This window comes from Melozone crissalis, unplaced genomic scaffold (assembly GCF_028551555.1).
Source record: "Melozone crissalis strain CALT ecotype California unplaced genomic scaffold, PUWL_Pcris_2 ptg000026l_1, whole genome shotgun sequence".
Lineage (NCBI taxonomy): Eukaryota > Metazoa > Chordata > Aves > Passeriformes > Passerellidae > Melozone > Melozone crissalis.
Window position 1 is genome coordinate 11,136,822 of NW_026535804.1, and position 14,864 is coordinate 11,151,685.

Here is a 14,864-nt window from a genome sequence, read left to right on the forward strand (position 1 = left end):
TTCTGATCCTGTTTCTCCTTTTTGGGAAGCTTGATGGATTCATGCAGCAGGGTTGTTTATTTTCTGTGAAATAGGAATGCTCTTCCCTGTGTACCTTCCTTAGAGGATTGAGGCTAGAACAGATGATGGAAAAGACACAGTACTGCTGTCATTGCAAGCAGCTGCTGCTGTGTGCTGCTGAAATGGTGTTTTTGTCACCCCAGAGAAAATCAGGACAGCTGAGGCAAACAGGAGGTAAAATAAGGCCCAGAGGTGTGTGGGGCTCTCTCCTGCAGGTGTGTCGAGCACGAGGCATGTTCCAACCAGAGCCCCAGTTCTGCCTCATTAAACATTGATGTTCAAATTGCACACTTAAAGGTGTGGCATCTCCTTGGATTATGTAATTTATTTATTTTAGTGCCTGGAAACCTTGCAGAGGTACCTTGCTGATGTGTCTGCCAGAACCATTTTTGGCCTTTATTTACCCTGCTCTGCTCAGGGCAGATGCTGAGATAGCACAGTTGAATAGTGAGGTTTGTATTCTCCCTAGATAGGCTTGCAGAGCTCAGATTGAAGTGAGGGGAGGTCATTATCAGGGTGTAGCTCCTGTCCTGATTCACTTGTCTGGATTAGGTGTAGTCACCCCGGCCTCAGATGCTGTTTGATTTTCTCATTGAGAAAGCTCAGTCAGAATTCCTGCTCTTCCACCTGCAGAGTGAAAACACAGGTGGCTTCTTCTCTGCACTTACTGTAAAATGAGTAAGTTACAGCTGGTAATGAAGAGTTTCCAAAAGGGAGCAGATTTGTGCTTCTGTGAGGATGCTGAGAACCTTGAAAAGGTGTTTTCCTCTGCAGTGAATTCCATCAGTACATTCCTATTGCAGGGAACTCAGGTGCAGCAGTACCCATGGCAGAATTCCTCCTTAATCCCAGCACCCTTATGGAGCTCTGCAGGCTTGACTGTGGCTCAGGTTTACCATGAAAAAACCTTTAGTTCTGCATTACTGGAGGGATTAAAAACTGCAGTTACCTTTGCCAGGACAGGGATGAGTTGAACCCAGGAGATAAACCTGGATTGTAAATGTGATATCATGCACAGCAGCTCTGCTCATCACTCAGAGTAAGATGTTCTGGTGCAGCTTGGTGTGTGAGGGGAAACTGGAGTAAAATGCTTTGTGTGCTGTGGTTTCTCATGCTGTGTTCTGCTCATCTCTGTGGGCATGAGTCCTGTAAAGTAAAAATGAACTTTCTCTGGTGATTAATCCCTGCACCTGAATGCCTGTGTGCACACTCTGCTAAGCCTCAGAGGAATTGAATGTTTCTTTTCATAAGGAAGGTGTGGCTGCTTCATTGATGCTCCCTGTGGATAACACTTGGATTTATTTATCAAGCCTAAACTTGGAAAGAATGTGACTATTATAGATGTGCCTTTTATGCTTTCAAGCTTAAATATTAACTGGCCTAAGAATAAATCATCAGTTGTGTTCTTAGGATAGCTGCTTTTAAAAAGGGCAGTGATTAACGCTTACAATGCTTAAATGTAGGTTTCTGATAAATTATCTGGACTTCAGAATGTAAACTCTTGGGATCAAGGATGTCGCTTATTTAAATAACTGTTTGATTTGTTTTTAGGGGGAATCTGTAAAGTATTTCTTGGACAACTTGGATAAACTTGGAGAACAAGTAAGTCCTTTTTTATTTTTCTTTCCAGTCTTGAGTTTGAAGTAGTCTTTGTGATCTCTGGGTTTTAAATAGATGAAATGTAATTAGTGCCTACTGCAATGACTTTATCTTTAGTTAGCTCGGGCTGTCGCATTATCTCAGCAGTTCATCACTGACATGTCAGAAACACAGGGCAATGCAAGGGCCAGGACACTTTCTGGAAATAAACCATCTGTCAAAATCGAACAAAAAACAAGTTACAAAAGCTTGGCCAGGCAGGAGACTGTTAAAGTAGCTTTTCAAGACTAAATGACATCTAAAAACGACTGGGTTTGGGGTTATGTGTCCAGTTAGGAACTCTTGAGTTAAATCAGTCACAGGTCAGGGGTACCTTCCAGAAATATCTACTTTAACATAAACTCAGTAAAGAATAAAGTCTGTTTTCTCTGGAGAAAAACCTGAAATTTTTGTAGAAGACTTTTTTATATAACTGTTAATTAGCACTTGGATAATGAAGGTATCTGCTGATGCTCATCACTTCTAGATTGCAGGAGTGGCATGTGGAAAAATTGCCTTTAAAACAGGAGTTTTAATATGGTGTTGAACTCTCTGGGGAGGCAGTTTCTCCATGGTCATTCCCAGCTGATGGTAACAAATGAAGGAATCCAAACCACTTCAGTGAAACCCTGTTACATCATGTTTTATTTCATTTTTGTTTTTAACAGATTAAATTTTAAGCCAGACTATTTTTCTGCTTTGAGCTATCATTGTTCTGATTAAAGCTCTGCTGATCAGTGTTTTTCCCAGATCTCTGGCTTGAGAGCTCCAGCACCTTGTCTCTGAATTTGGATTTGGTCTTGAGATTTGAAACTTGCACTTAGGAGGGGAACTGCACTTGCTCTAATGAGCTGCTGAACTCTCTGCCAGTGGGGGATTTCTCATGGTCTTTGAATCCAGTGCCTTTCAGTTTCAAAGGGCTTGGAATTTTCCCCAGCAATCTTGGATGAAGTTTTGCAGCTCCATTTCCAAGTTCTTAATGGAGGAACTTTGGTCCATTCTTTGATTAAAGTGTGAAGCTTAGTCAGCAGTTGGGTTTTTAAATATTTTTATACATAAACACACAGCAGGTCTGATGTTCCTGTGGCAGTGCTGTGAATTACAGCTTTTCTGGCTTCAGGTTGGTGTTGAGAATCAGAGAGACTCATCAGGATCTGCTGTTGTAAAAAATGTTAAATCCATGAGGAAAAAAGCACTAGCTAAGTTTTGTTAGTGAAAGATTTGATAGGTTCTTCTGGTTTATTCTTATCTATATGCAAGATTATCTAATGATTGTTGCCCCAAATTGTAAATAAAAGTATTTGTTCTTATCTGATGCAACTGGGCTGACTTGCAACTAAATTGCTTCTAAACACATAGATCTGCAATTCACGTGCCCTTTGCCAAAAGGGAGCTGATAAGAGCACAGAGGGAAAAGAACTTAATGTTCAGATTTAATCAGATCAGCAGAATAAGAGTATCTGACAGGCAGACGTGCGTGGGATCTCCTGGATTCCCTGTGTGTTGCTATTTCAACTGCCAGTGCAGACTCTGTGTATCCAAAATACCTCACAGAGAGACTTGGCTTTCCATCCTGTGATTGGATCTTAGTCATGCCTTAAATTGTAATTTGAGCTAGGCAAGCAGTGATGTGATAGCCTAAAGAGCTGCTGATAACCAAAGGAGCTCCTTTAGGAGAAGCAGACTGCAGTGAGTTTGAGGAAAGGAGATAGGAAAATCAGGGAGAAAGCACATGTTCCAAATCAGTATCAGTGTGAGGATGCTTGAGGGGAAGAAAACACTTATTGGCAATGGCAAAACATTGAAAGAACTTGGAAAATAACACTCAGTGCCATTCAAGGAAAATACTCACCTGGTACTGCATGCTCTCACACGTGGAGAATGGGATCAGCGCTGAGACAGGGGCAAGCTGCTTGTGTTCCAAGGGTCTGGGCATGAGGGAGAAAACATAAATGTCCTTCAGATAGAGAATTAAAGTACTGGGAGAGTTCTGAGAGTTGTTGTGTTTGGTCTCCTGTAGCCAGAGGGTGGCTGGATACCAGCACTGAACTCACAGAGCCCATGTGCTGCCTGGTGGATCAGAGTAACCAATATCCAGCATAAAACATGGAGTGGTTTGGGTTGGAGGGGACCCTGAAGACACCCAGTTCCATGGTGGAATGTAGAAGCAGAAAGCACTGGAAAGGATTCTCTCAAGTGTGGAAGGAATTTTCAATGAGTAATAGTACTCGTGAGGGAATTTGTCAGGAATTCTGGGGATAAGCTTCTTCTGGAAAGCTTTACTGAATAAACATTACAGGCCAACTCCCAGGAGAGTTTGCTTTGTGCCCTTGTTTCAATATTGAAGGTGCATGTGGTTTTGCCTATTATATTAGTTGGTTTTCTTTATTTACATAATTATTAATTTCTGTCACTCATGAGTTTTCTTAAGACTTGTTGCTTTTGTTCTGAGAAGCTGAGACAAACTTCCTGAAAAACAAAATATCCATTCCTGTTTGGAAGCTGGAGTGAGTGCTGAACCTGTGACACTCCTGCCTGCATGTTGACAGTCAGCTTTGCTCAAAATCCCTTCACCTGTGCCCACTGACATTTCATACACTCCCTGCACTGCTTTGCTGGTTGTTCTCCTCTCTCTAATTTCAGTACAGAAGACCCAAGGTACATGTAACAAAGGGAAAAGTCTTATCACCTTTAAAGTTGTCCATTAATCACACAAGGGGGTGACAGCACCTCTGTTGGTCAGTTTGGGGGAGCTTGATGCTGCTTTAGGAATTCTCCTCCCTCCAGATTTCCGTGCTGTGGGGTTTGGCTGTGTGCAGAGCTGCAGCAAAGGCTGCAGGGTGGGGAGCCTGTGTGTGCCTCGGAGCTGCTTTGTAATTTGTGCCACGATAAAAATCAGTGCCCGAGTCATGGGCAGCTCGGGAAGAGGAACCCAGAGTTCACACAAAGCCCTCTCTCTCTGGTTTCACTTTGGAACTTACAGGGTCAAGCAAAGTGACCCTTGAGCTTTTGAAATGTTGCGCTCACTTCATGATTTTTAAATTTTATTTTTGTGGTTTGAGCTTGCCCAGCTGCCTTAAACTTTAGATAGAGCTACTGGAATAGCCATGGTGCTGTGTGCCTGTTCCCCCACCCAGCTGACTGCTTGAATCAGACTTTCTGAACCTTGCTCTTGCATGTCTTTATAAAAGCTCCAAGTGTGGGAACTGGCACTGTCAAAGGAAGATCATAGATCATTCACTTTTTAACAAGAGACTGAAATTCCAAAACCTAAATTGAGCTCTCTGAAAGGGTGAGAAATGCTGGAAAAATATGAGGAAAAGTTTCCATAACAAGTGAACAACAAGGTTTTAAAGTCCAGCACAGGCAGCTGTGGTAGAAATGCACTTTGCAGATAACAGAAAGACTTGGACCAGAGACCAAAGTGTAATTCTAGGAATGAAGAAATCCCCAATCTGAGAGTTGAATTCATGCTATCCAAAGCTGATTAATAAGAATTCCTCTTCATTTGCATCCATTGATGATGTTCATATCACAATAAAAAAAAAAATTAGTCTTAATAATGCCTCTTAAATTCTGGGGAGAGATGGACTGGAGAGCTTCAGGATACAGCTGTCTGCCCCCCAGGAAAGAACTGTCCCCAGCTCTCAGTTTCTGCCCCTGTTCTACTCACTGCACAGTAAATTTTGGGCAAAGCCAGGCAGTGTGAGCTCACCAGTGTGCACTGATCCAGCAGGATGCAAAGATGCATGGCACAAACACAGGAAGTTGCTTAGGTTTTAGTTTTCAGACATAATTGATTGCTTCGGAGTTATTTAGTGGAGCAGCTGGTTTGTTTCTGGAAGCAGTCATGGGAGGAATGGAGAACCCACAGCTGGCATGGGATATCCCACAGTTACTGGTTTGAGAAAGCTGGTTTAGAACCCATTGTGGGAAGGGAATGAAGGAAGCATGAAGTGAAACAAAATGAGAGAAACTGGCAGGAGGAATCGCTGGTTCACCTTTGAGGTTGGTTATGGATCCTTGTCATGTGGCAAAGGGAAAGCTTGAGTTCTTTGGGGTACATGTTCTGGTTTAATATTGGGTGTGTTTCCTAGCATGGAAATCCACATCCATGTGTTTTTATTGCAAACCTTGTTCCATGCAAGCTGCTCTCTCCACTGCAGCTCAGCTGTGCCCATTCCCATTCTCATATCCTAATCACAAAATTATTGGCAACCACCATTGTGGGAAGGGAATGAAGGAAGCATGAAGTGAAACAGAATGAGGGAAACTGGCAGGAGGAATTGCTGGTTCACCTTTGAGGTTGCTTATGGATCCTTGTCATGTGGGAAAGCTGAAGTTCTTTGGGGTCCATGTTCTGGTTTAATATTGGATGTATTTCCTGCTTTGGCCTCCAGCTCTTTCCCAAAAGCATGGAAAACCATGTTCTGGTTTAATATTGGCTGTGTTTCTTAGCATGGAAATCCACATCCATGTCTTTATTGCAAACCTTGTCCAGTTCCCATGCAGGCTGCTCTCCCCACTGCAGCTCAGCTGTGCCCATACCCACTATCACATCCTAATCACAAAACTCTGTTGGCAGCCAGCGCTGTGGGAAGGGAGTGAAGGAAGCATGAAGTGAAACAGAATGAGGGAAACTGGCAGGAGGAATTGCTGGTTCCTCTCTGAAATTGATTATGGATCCTTGTCATGTGGGAAAGCTGAAGTTCTTTGGGGTACATGTTCTGGTTTAATATTGGGAATGTTTTCTAGCATGGAAATCCACATCCATGTAACTTTATTGCAAACCTCATCCTGTTCCACGCAAGCTGCTCTCCCCACTGCAGCTCAGCCCATTTTCACATCCTAATCACAAAACTCTCCTTATTTTTCTAGGATTACCTTCCCTCACAGCAAGACATCCTGCTGGCACGAAGGCCCACCAAGGGGATTCACGAGTACGACTTTGAAATCAAAAACGTCCCTTTCAAGATGGTCGACGTGGGCGGCCAGAGGTCGGAGCGGAAGCGATGGTTCGAGTGCTTTGACAGTGTCACATCCATTTTGTTCCTGGTGTCCTCCAGTGAGTTTGACCAAGTGCTGATGGAGGACAGACAGACGAATCGCCTGACGGAGTCCCTGAACATTTTTGAAACGATAGTCAACAACCGGGTGTTCAGCAACGTCTCCATCATCCTCTTCTTGAACAAAACGGACTTGCTCGAGGAAAAAGTACAGAAAGTCAGCATCAAAGACTATTTCCCAGAGTTTGAAGGGGATCCCCACTGCTTAACAGATGTCCAGAAATTCCTGGTGGATTGTTTTCGCACGAAACGCCGGGACCAGCAGCAGAAGCCGCTGTACCACCACTTCACCACTGCCATTAACACAGAGAACATCCGGCTAGTGTTCCGTGATGTCAAAGATACCATCCTGCACGACAACCTCAAGCAGCTGATGCTACAGTGATGTGCAAAAAGACTGCTTTGTTCCAGTAACTCTTGTGTGTTGGTTTTTTTTAACTAGAAGTTTACAGCAGGAGTAGAGAAATCCAGATCCTGTCAGACTTCTTGATATGTGGCTGAAAGCTGCTGCTGAACACGTTATTGCCAATTTCTGCAGAAATTCAGGCTTAATCTCTTCCAGTGTAGCTTCAAGTTGACTCAAGTTGTAATTTTATAGCAGACCTATGTCTAAGTTACCTGTAAAGTGGTAAATTTGACCTTTTACCAACATGTGTATTATCCTAGAAAATCCAGAATTCCAAGTGGAAACGTCAATGAAATTGTTGCAATTATTAGACTGTGGCGGTAATTTAAGGTGGGGGGGGGAGAGAGAGAAACTTCTCACATCTGATTTCATTGTGAAGACTGTGATACCATAGCTGACTTATGATTTCTCAGGTCTGGTTTTGGTTAGAAATCCCATCAGATCCCTTGCTGGAATCATCTCTTTGCAGCCCATTCCTGGGTGTAACCTACTTCCTGCTTAAGTATAAACCATGGCATTGGGATGGAATAGGGGATGCTTCAAAAATATGGAAAATCAGGAGTTTCAGACATATCAGGAAGTGCTGAGTGCAGTGATGAGGGATTCCTGGTTGGCACAGTACACGGATTCACTCCAGACGTGTCCTGGAGCCATGGCAAAGCACAGAGCGCTCTGATCAATCCTCTTGGCGTGCTGGTGTGGGAAGGGGGGAGCAAGCCCAGCTTGTGTTTTTTACCTTCCCTGAGCAGATGTTCCCTGTGGGTCACCTGTTCTGGAAGCTCTTTACCTTAGCACTGCTTTATTTGACCTCCCTGCCTCCTTGCCAGGTGCCTCTCTGAGTCAGGAGCATTTGCTGATGGAGAGAAGGACCTGCAAACCGAAGTGCCTCCTTGTGTTCTGTCCTCCTCTGGCATTTTCAGTGGCCTTACCAATTCCCAGCAGAGGCCTTGTGTAGCTGACACCGTGCAGATGAATGTTTAATTCTGAAAAAATGAAAAACCTTGTCCCAGCAGAATGTGCTTGAGCTGATGAGGTTCTTTCTGAGACTTTCCAGTTGGGTCTAAGCAATCCTAAGTGTACTTGAGCCAAATAATGTTGCACAGCATCTTCCAGAGTGCTGCTTGTGACTGTTTTACCCAAAGTCCTTTTGCAGTTTTGTTTCATTTCTTATGGGGAGTTGTTAGCATTGCCATGTGATTAAAAGAAGAAATTATAATAATAATAATGATGAAAAATAGTGAAAATGAAGCAATCCTGATGTACCCCACAGCACACTGCAAAAAGAGAGTGAGATTGTGATAGAAATATCAGTGTCCCTGCCACGTTTTCCCCAGGCTGGAGTGGTGTGGGCAGCTCAGCTGCCCCTTTGCCCCTGGAATTGGCCAATTCCTGTGGATCATGCTGGTGGCCAATCCTTGAATATTTCTTTATTGTCATCCCACGAGCCAGGGGTGACATGGTGGTGTCACTGCTGGGAGCAGTGGCCCTGCCAGGACATAGGAAAGCTGCCTGACTCCTGAGCTCAGCCTGTACTTACTGTGAGTGTGAGGTGTGTTAACATCTCTGTGCCTCGTTCTCCTGGCAGCAGAAGGGGAATTGTGTATTTTGATTTAGTTAGGTGCTTTGAAAGACCTCTATTTTTTTATATCATCCAGTGAATAGTCATAGGTTAGTCTGTGATTCTGGCTATCAGGCACTGTTTGGGGAGGAAAGAATTCTGAAAAGAGCTTGGGAGAAGTCAAAGTGCAGAATCTAAACATAATCCTGAAGTCTGGATGCAGCACTGATGTCAGGAGGGTTAAAAGAATCTTGGTTGGGGATATTTAATGGAGATTTTGCCTCTACTGGACATGGATTGGGTGTGTTCAGGTTATATGTGAGCAATTCAGGAAGGAGGATGAAGCAGAGACCTCAGGAAAGGCTGGTGAGGCTCTTTGAAGGACTGAGCAACACACCTGTGATGGGAGCAGAAATTCTCCTTTGGGCTATAAATGCTCCAAGAACAGACACAAACCTCTGGTGGCCTCCAAGTCCAGTCTTGGAAAGCAGAAAACAAATCCCTGCCCTTGGTTGTCACCAGGAGGAGGAGCTGGGTTGGTTTTTCCTTGGCTGACAGGTGTCTGGACAAGTGTCTTTTCAAAACAGAGACTTAAATCTGATGAAAGCAGTTGGTTTGGAGAGGTCTGCAGTAGGGGCTTTGGAGGGTGTCAGACCAGATGATTGCAGAAGAACTAAAGGCTGGTAGTGGATGACAGGGTGAGTACCAGGGATTGGTCTGAACTAATTTATGTGAAGTATTGATGAATTTTTTGTCCATGGCAGCTGTTAATTTACTGAAGATCCTCAAAGCTGATGGCAGTGTGAGGATGCAGCCAGGGTCACCAAGGCTCTGCGCACTTCTGGCCTTGGCTGAAGTGGGGGAAATCCCCAAAACCCCACAAAAATCCCTGTTGTGAACCCCTGTTCCAGATCTCTCTCCCTGTGAGCCCAGGGCTGCAGGAGAGCAGGGGGGACCCAGTGCTGGCTCACTTGTAGCCCTGGTGGATAAAGCACTCTGTGAATAATCTCAGGCAGAAATGAATTGTTTAATGAAATAACTGAGTCCAGTCACTCGGGTTTCCCACTCCCAGTGCTGGGAGGGTGAGGGAATGCACCTGGATGTTTGTTTACATGGTTCCTGTGTTCCCCTACAGCCAAAACCCCAAATCTGCACCTTGTCCATCCTCAGGCTCGCTCTTCATGGCCTCCCTGAGTGGAGCACACCTTGGGCTGTTGTATTTCCTGTTGGATTTGTTCCTGCATCTCATTTTTTTTATAGCAGAACATAAATCTGGTACAAAAGCTGAAGGGTTGATGCTCTGAGCAGGCTGAGTTTTGTCCTGAAACAACCAGAGCTGGTGGGAGTGAAGCTTCCTCATGGAAACCAGTCTGTGGTACAAGGTTGGGCTGTATGCCTAGTGAAGGTGGGAGAGCAGATAGAAAGTGAAATGTCCCAGAAAATCAAGATTCCCAAAATTCTTGAGTTCTCTTTGCTGGAGTGAGCTGTGTTGTAAAGATCACTGACCCTATGGAGATAAACCACTGTCCTGTACAAGCTGTACTTGAAGGTGAAATTGGTGTTTGAGCAACTGTTCCCTGCTGCAGAGTGTTCAGCTGAGATCATTGATACCTAAAAACTGTGGCTGTTCATCAGGGCTTTAACAATGTTACTCTTTTTTTATATATATATTGTATGTGGGAGCATAAGCCATCAGTTTGTGTGAAACTTCAGCTTTCTCTAGAATAACTGCTCTTAAAAAAAAAAAATCAAGTTGATCTCAAAGGTGTTTATGGGGCTTGTTTGTGAGTAGCTTTAAATTCAGAAATCCAGCAATGATGGGGTGGGTGGGGGTTCCTGGTGGATCTGAGCTGTCCCTCATGCTCCAGAACACCCCTGGCTGTTCTTCTTGCAGAATTTTCATTTCCATTTTCCAGCCCCACTCCTGTTCCACGTCCTGGGGGTTCCTGGTGGATCTGAGCTGTCCCTCATGCTCCAGAACACCCCTGGCTGTTCTTGCAGAAGGTTCATTTCCATTTTCCACTCCTGTTCCACGTCCTGGGGGTTCCTGGTGGATCTGAGCTGTTCCTCATGCCCCAGAACATCCCTGGCTGTTCTTGCAGAAGGTTCATTTCCATTTTCCACTCCTGTTCCACGTCCTGGGGGTTCCTGGTGGATCTGAGCTGTTCCTCATGCCCCAGAACATCCCTGGCTGTTCTTGCAGAAGGTTCATTTCCATTTTCCAGCCCCACTCCTGTTCCACGTCCTGGGGAAGTCTCCTGCAAATGGTTCACCAGTTCACTTTACAGGTCTTGTCTCTCTGATGGTACCGTAATGTAGTTTTTAATTACACAGCATTGCAATACAGTGCCATTTTGCAATTTCTTTGCGTTGTACTTGAAGATAAGTTGAATTGCAGACTATTTAAAACTGCTTTCCTGCGCTTCCAGTAGCAGTGAGAGCTTACCTTATGTGAAGCCTTTATGTAAAAATATATTTTATAACAACCTCATAGATCTTTAACAAAACCAAGATTTGTATTAGCTTTGTATAAATGTTTGTGGCTTACAATTTTATATGTTTAACTTTTTATAAACTTTCCAGGGACTACTTTGTATTGTAAATTTTTTTTTCCCTCTCCTCGCTTTAGTTTAAGATTGGCAATAAATTATTTCTAAGGGAGATCTTAGAAGAAAAAGCATCACTTCTTTTTTATAAAATGGTTAAATCAATTCATAGTTTCAAACCTCTTACACTTGCTTGTACATTGCTCTGTACATACTCTCCAAAAGTGTTGCCTTTCAGCTATTAATATTTGCCTTGTGTACAAAAGTACTGACGATGAATAAACATATACAGCCTCATGTTGGTGTGGTGAAATCATTTTTTCTGTTTATTAACCAGCACAGGCAGCCGGCTGATTCTTTTTGTTGGTTGGCAGAGCCTGGCTGATTTGCTCCTGCAAACACATCTTGTGTTTCAAATAAAATACGGAACAGAGTCAAACAAACTGTGCTCAGAAGGCTCCTCCAGGTTCTGCTCAGCTTTGTCCCCAGCAGGGAGGCACCAGGAATTGCTGACTTGCACTTGACAGCCAGTTCTGTGCTCAATATTTAAAATATTGATGGCACTTGGGTGTGTTCTGCGACAAAGCTTTATGAATTATGGATCTTGATATAGCAGAGTTGATTTATTTATTTATTTTAGCTCTTTTTGACTAAGCCAGCCTCTGCCTCCTGGAGAAGGAGGCTGCAGTATGAAGCAGAACTTTGCAGCAAAACATTGATTTCTGATCAGTTTTTATAGGCCTGAAATGCTTCATTTTCCACAAGATTCCTTGAGTTTGGCTGGCTGGGGGCACTCAGTCCCCAAAATGCTGAGCCCAGCTCATCCCTCATCCCCGTTTGCAGAGCTGGAGCTCAGCACTGCTGACAGGCACAGGAGTGCAGAATTCTCTGTGTGGGTGTTTTGGGGTGAGTTGGGGTCTGGAGGCTCCCAGAGCCACCCCTGGTCACTGAAACCAGTGCCAAACCTGCTCTGTGCCCTGCACTCAGCTCTGTGTGCTCTCCAGGTCCTGCCTGTCCCTTTTCACTCTGGGAAATCTCACCAGCTGAATGCTGTAATGTTCCTCTGACTTGAAAATCCAGGGGTTTTTTCAGCCTTTTTTTCCTTTTTGTTTTTGCATCCCGTTTCCTGAGGTGCCACCTGAGGAGTAAAACCAAGCCCATCTAGAACTCAGCATAACACATGATGTTTGTTGGGGTTTATAATCCAAATATCACAGGTGTAACTGCATTGCCTTCACCTGGGCTGCTGGGGAAGCTTTTGGGGACTTTTTGGGACACTCAAGCCTGGAGCAAACTGCTCTAGTGGAAAATATCCCTGCCCATGGAACTGGCTGAGCTTTAAGGTCCCTTCTGACCCAAACCATTCCATGATTCCATTGTAATTCTATTAAATGATTAATAACCTATAAATAACTAATAATTTCTTCTTAGGAATGGCTCAGTGGTGTTGGACCATCCTGGGCTCTGATCACCTCCCTGCACTGAAGTGCTGGGAAGAGCAGAAGTGGGGAAAAAAGCACATTCCAGGATTTATTTCCAGGAGGAAATGAAATTTCTTCACGTTTGCAACACTTTTGATTTACCTCGTTGCAGTGCTGAATGTAGGTTGGGTGCTCAAGCCTCTTCCTTCCTGTTAGAGTAACTCAGTGATTGCACAATAACTGACAGGAGGGGTTAAAAATGCAGGAGCTGGGTTCGGAGCTGGCCTTGGTCCCTTCCCTGGGGAGCAGAGGTGACCATGGAGGGCAAAGTGCTGAGGAGCTGCTGCCAGGAGAGAGATCCCATGGGGAATCCAGCTGGAAATGGGGCAGGAGTCTGCTCTGGCTGGAAATGGGACAGGAATCTGCTCTGGGACAGCCCCTGCTGGGTTTGCCCTCTAAAACAGGACAGGTGATGGCAGGAGATGCTTCTGGCCCCTCCACCTGATTGTCCACTTGTGTTGACACCAGCTGAACTGTTCCCAGTGTGTGTGAAATGGGAATTACTTGATTAAATTGATGAGAAGGATCTTATCACTCTGCACAGCTCCTGAAAGGTGCCTGTGCTCAGCTGGGGCTGGGCTCTGTCTCCAGCAGCACTGACACAACCAGAGCACACAGCCTGAGCTGCACCAAGGGAAATACAGGCTGGAGAGCAGGGAAAGTGTTTGACAGAAAGGGGGATAAAGTTCTGGAATGTTCTGCCCGGGGAGGGGGTGGAGTCCCCATCCCTGGGTGTGTTTGACAAAGCCTGGATGTGGCACTGGGGGCCAGGGCTTGGGTGAGGGGCTGGGGCTGGGCTGGACTCGATGGGCTTGGAGGGCTCTGACAACCTGGGGATTCTGGGAATTCTGTGAATTTTGTGAATTCTGTAATTTTGTGTTTCTGTGAATTCTCTGAGTTCTATAATTCTGTGATTCTGTGAACTCTGGGATTCTGTGATTCTGTGACCCAGGTGGATCAAGTCCCACAAGGCTTTGCAGCAGTGTTTTATTTGTGCCTAACTTCAGGCGCTCTTGCATTGCCTTTCTCTGCTTTCTTTTCTGCACATGAGGAACAAGACATTGCTGGAGTGCATCTCCCACCAGCAGCATTCCCTGGGCTCTGGGTTCTTGCTCAGTGCCCTGCTCAGAGCAGCTCCTGCCATTCCCAAGCTGCTCCATGGCAGATCAGTGCTCAGCCTGGCTCAGCAAACAGATGAAGATGAAGAATGAGATGAAGAATCCAAACATCCCCAGTGAGAGGTGAGGGGAGAGCAGTCCCTGCCCTGAGCTGCTGCCTCTGCCCAGCTCTGGCTTTGATGAATTCTGAGCCCTGGATCTGACAAACCCGGGCCTGGGGCTCTGCTTGCAGCTCCACACAGTGAATATTTGAGGCTGAGCACTCCCAAGCTGTGAGCAGCAGGTTGTGTTCGCTGCTCCTGGGGCAGGGAGGGCTCCCAGGAAATGCAGGAGATGTTTGTCAGCAGATCCAGCACCTGAATAAATCCCATTTCCCTGCCTGGATGGCTGGAAATGTGGTGACCCATTAAGATGATGCTGATGAGTGCAGACTGGTTTTTATTAATTCAGGACTTGCAGAGCAGGAGGAAGCACGAGATCCTGTGCACCCAGCAGTTCCCAAAGTGAGTGAGTTTTTCCCACTCCCAGCATTCAGTAGTGGATATTACCTGTATAAAAGATGCTGATGCCCTTCCCAGCATCCTGCCCATTGCCAGGCAGCATCTTAGAGCCCAAATCTGCTGATGCCCAAATCTCTGTCCTGCCCAGCACCAGCTTTGGTGGCTCTGGGCCAGGCTGCAGGTGCTGTCCTGTCCCCTTTGTTGTCACCTGCATCCTGGAACACAACCAGCTTCTGTGACATAGCAAAAAGCCACCTCGGTCAGATCCAGAGCAGGGAAAAAAGGAGAAGGACATTTAATTTAACATCCCCATTGCCCCAGGCAGCCTTTGTGCTGAGTGGCTGCTTCCAAGCCCAGTGAAATTCATATTCCAGCTCATATCCCAGCCAGGGGAGTTTGGGGGTGACAGCAGCTGTGAGTAACTCACCTGCAGGAGTGACCCCTCAAACTGTCCCTGCAGTGCCACCACCACCCATGGGAGCTTCAGCACC

At 45.3% G+C, this 14,864-nt stretch overlaps 1 protein-coding gene across 1 annotated transcript in view; it reads left to right on the plus strand.

Annotated features, from left to right (window-relative positions):
- GNA13 (G protein subunit alpha 13) overlaps window positions 1-10,057 on the plus strand; it is a 28,767-nt gene extending 18,710 nt beyond the window's left edge. The window contains exons 3-4 of the mRNA XM_054278894.1: window positions 1,612-1,662; window positions 6,577-10,057. Coding sequence (XP_054134869.1) covers window positions 1,612-1,662; window positions 6,577-7,149 — 624 coding nt within the window. The 3' untranslated portion in view covers window positions 7,150-10,057. The remainder of the gene's footprint in view (window positions 1-1,611; window positions 1,663-6,576) is intronic.
- Window positions 10,058-14,864: the final 4,807 nt, after the last annotated feature.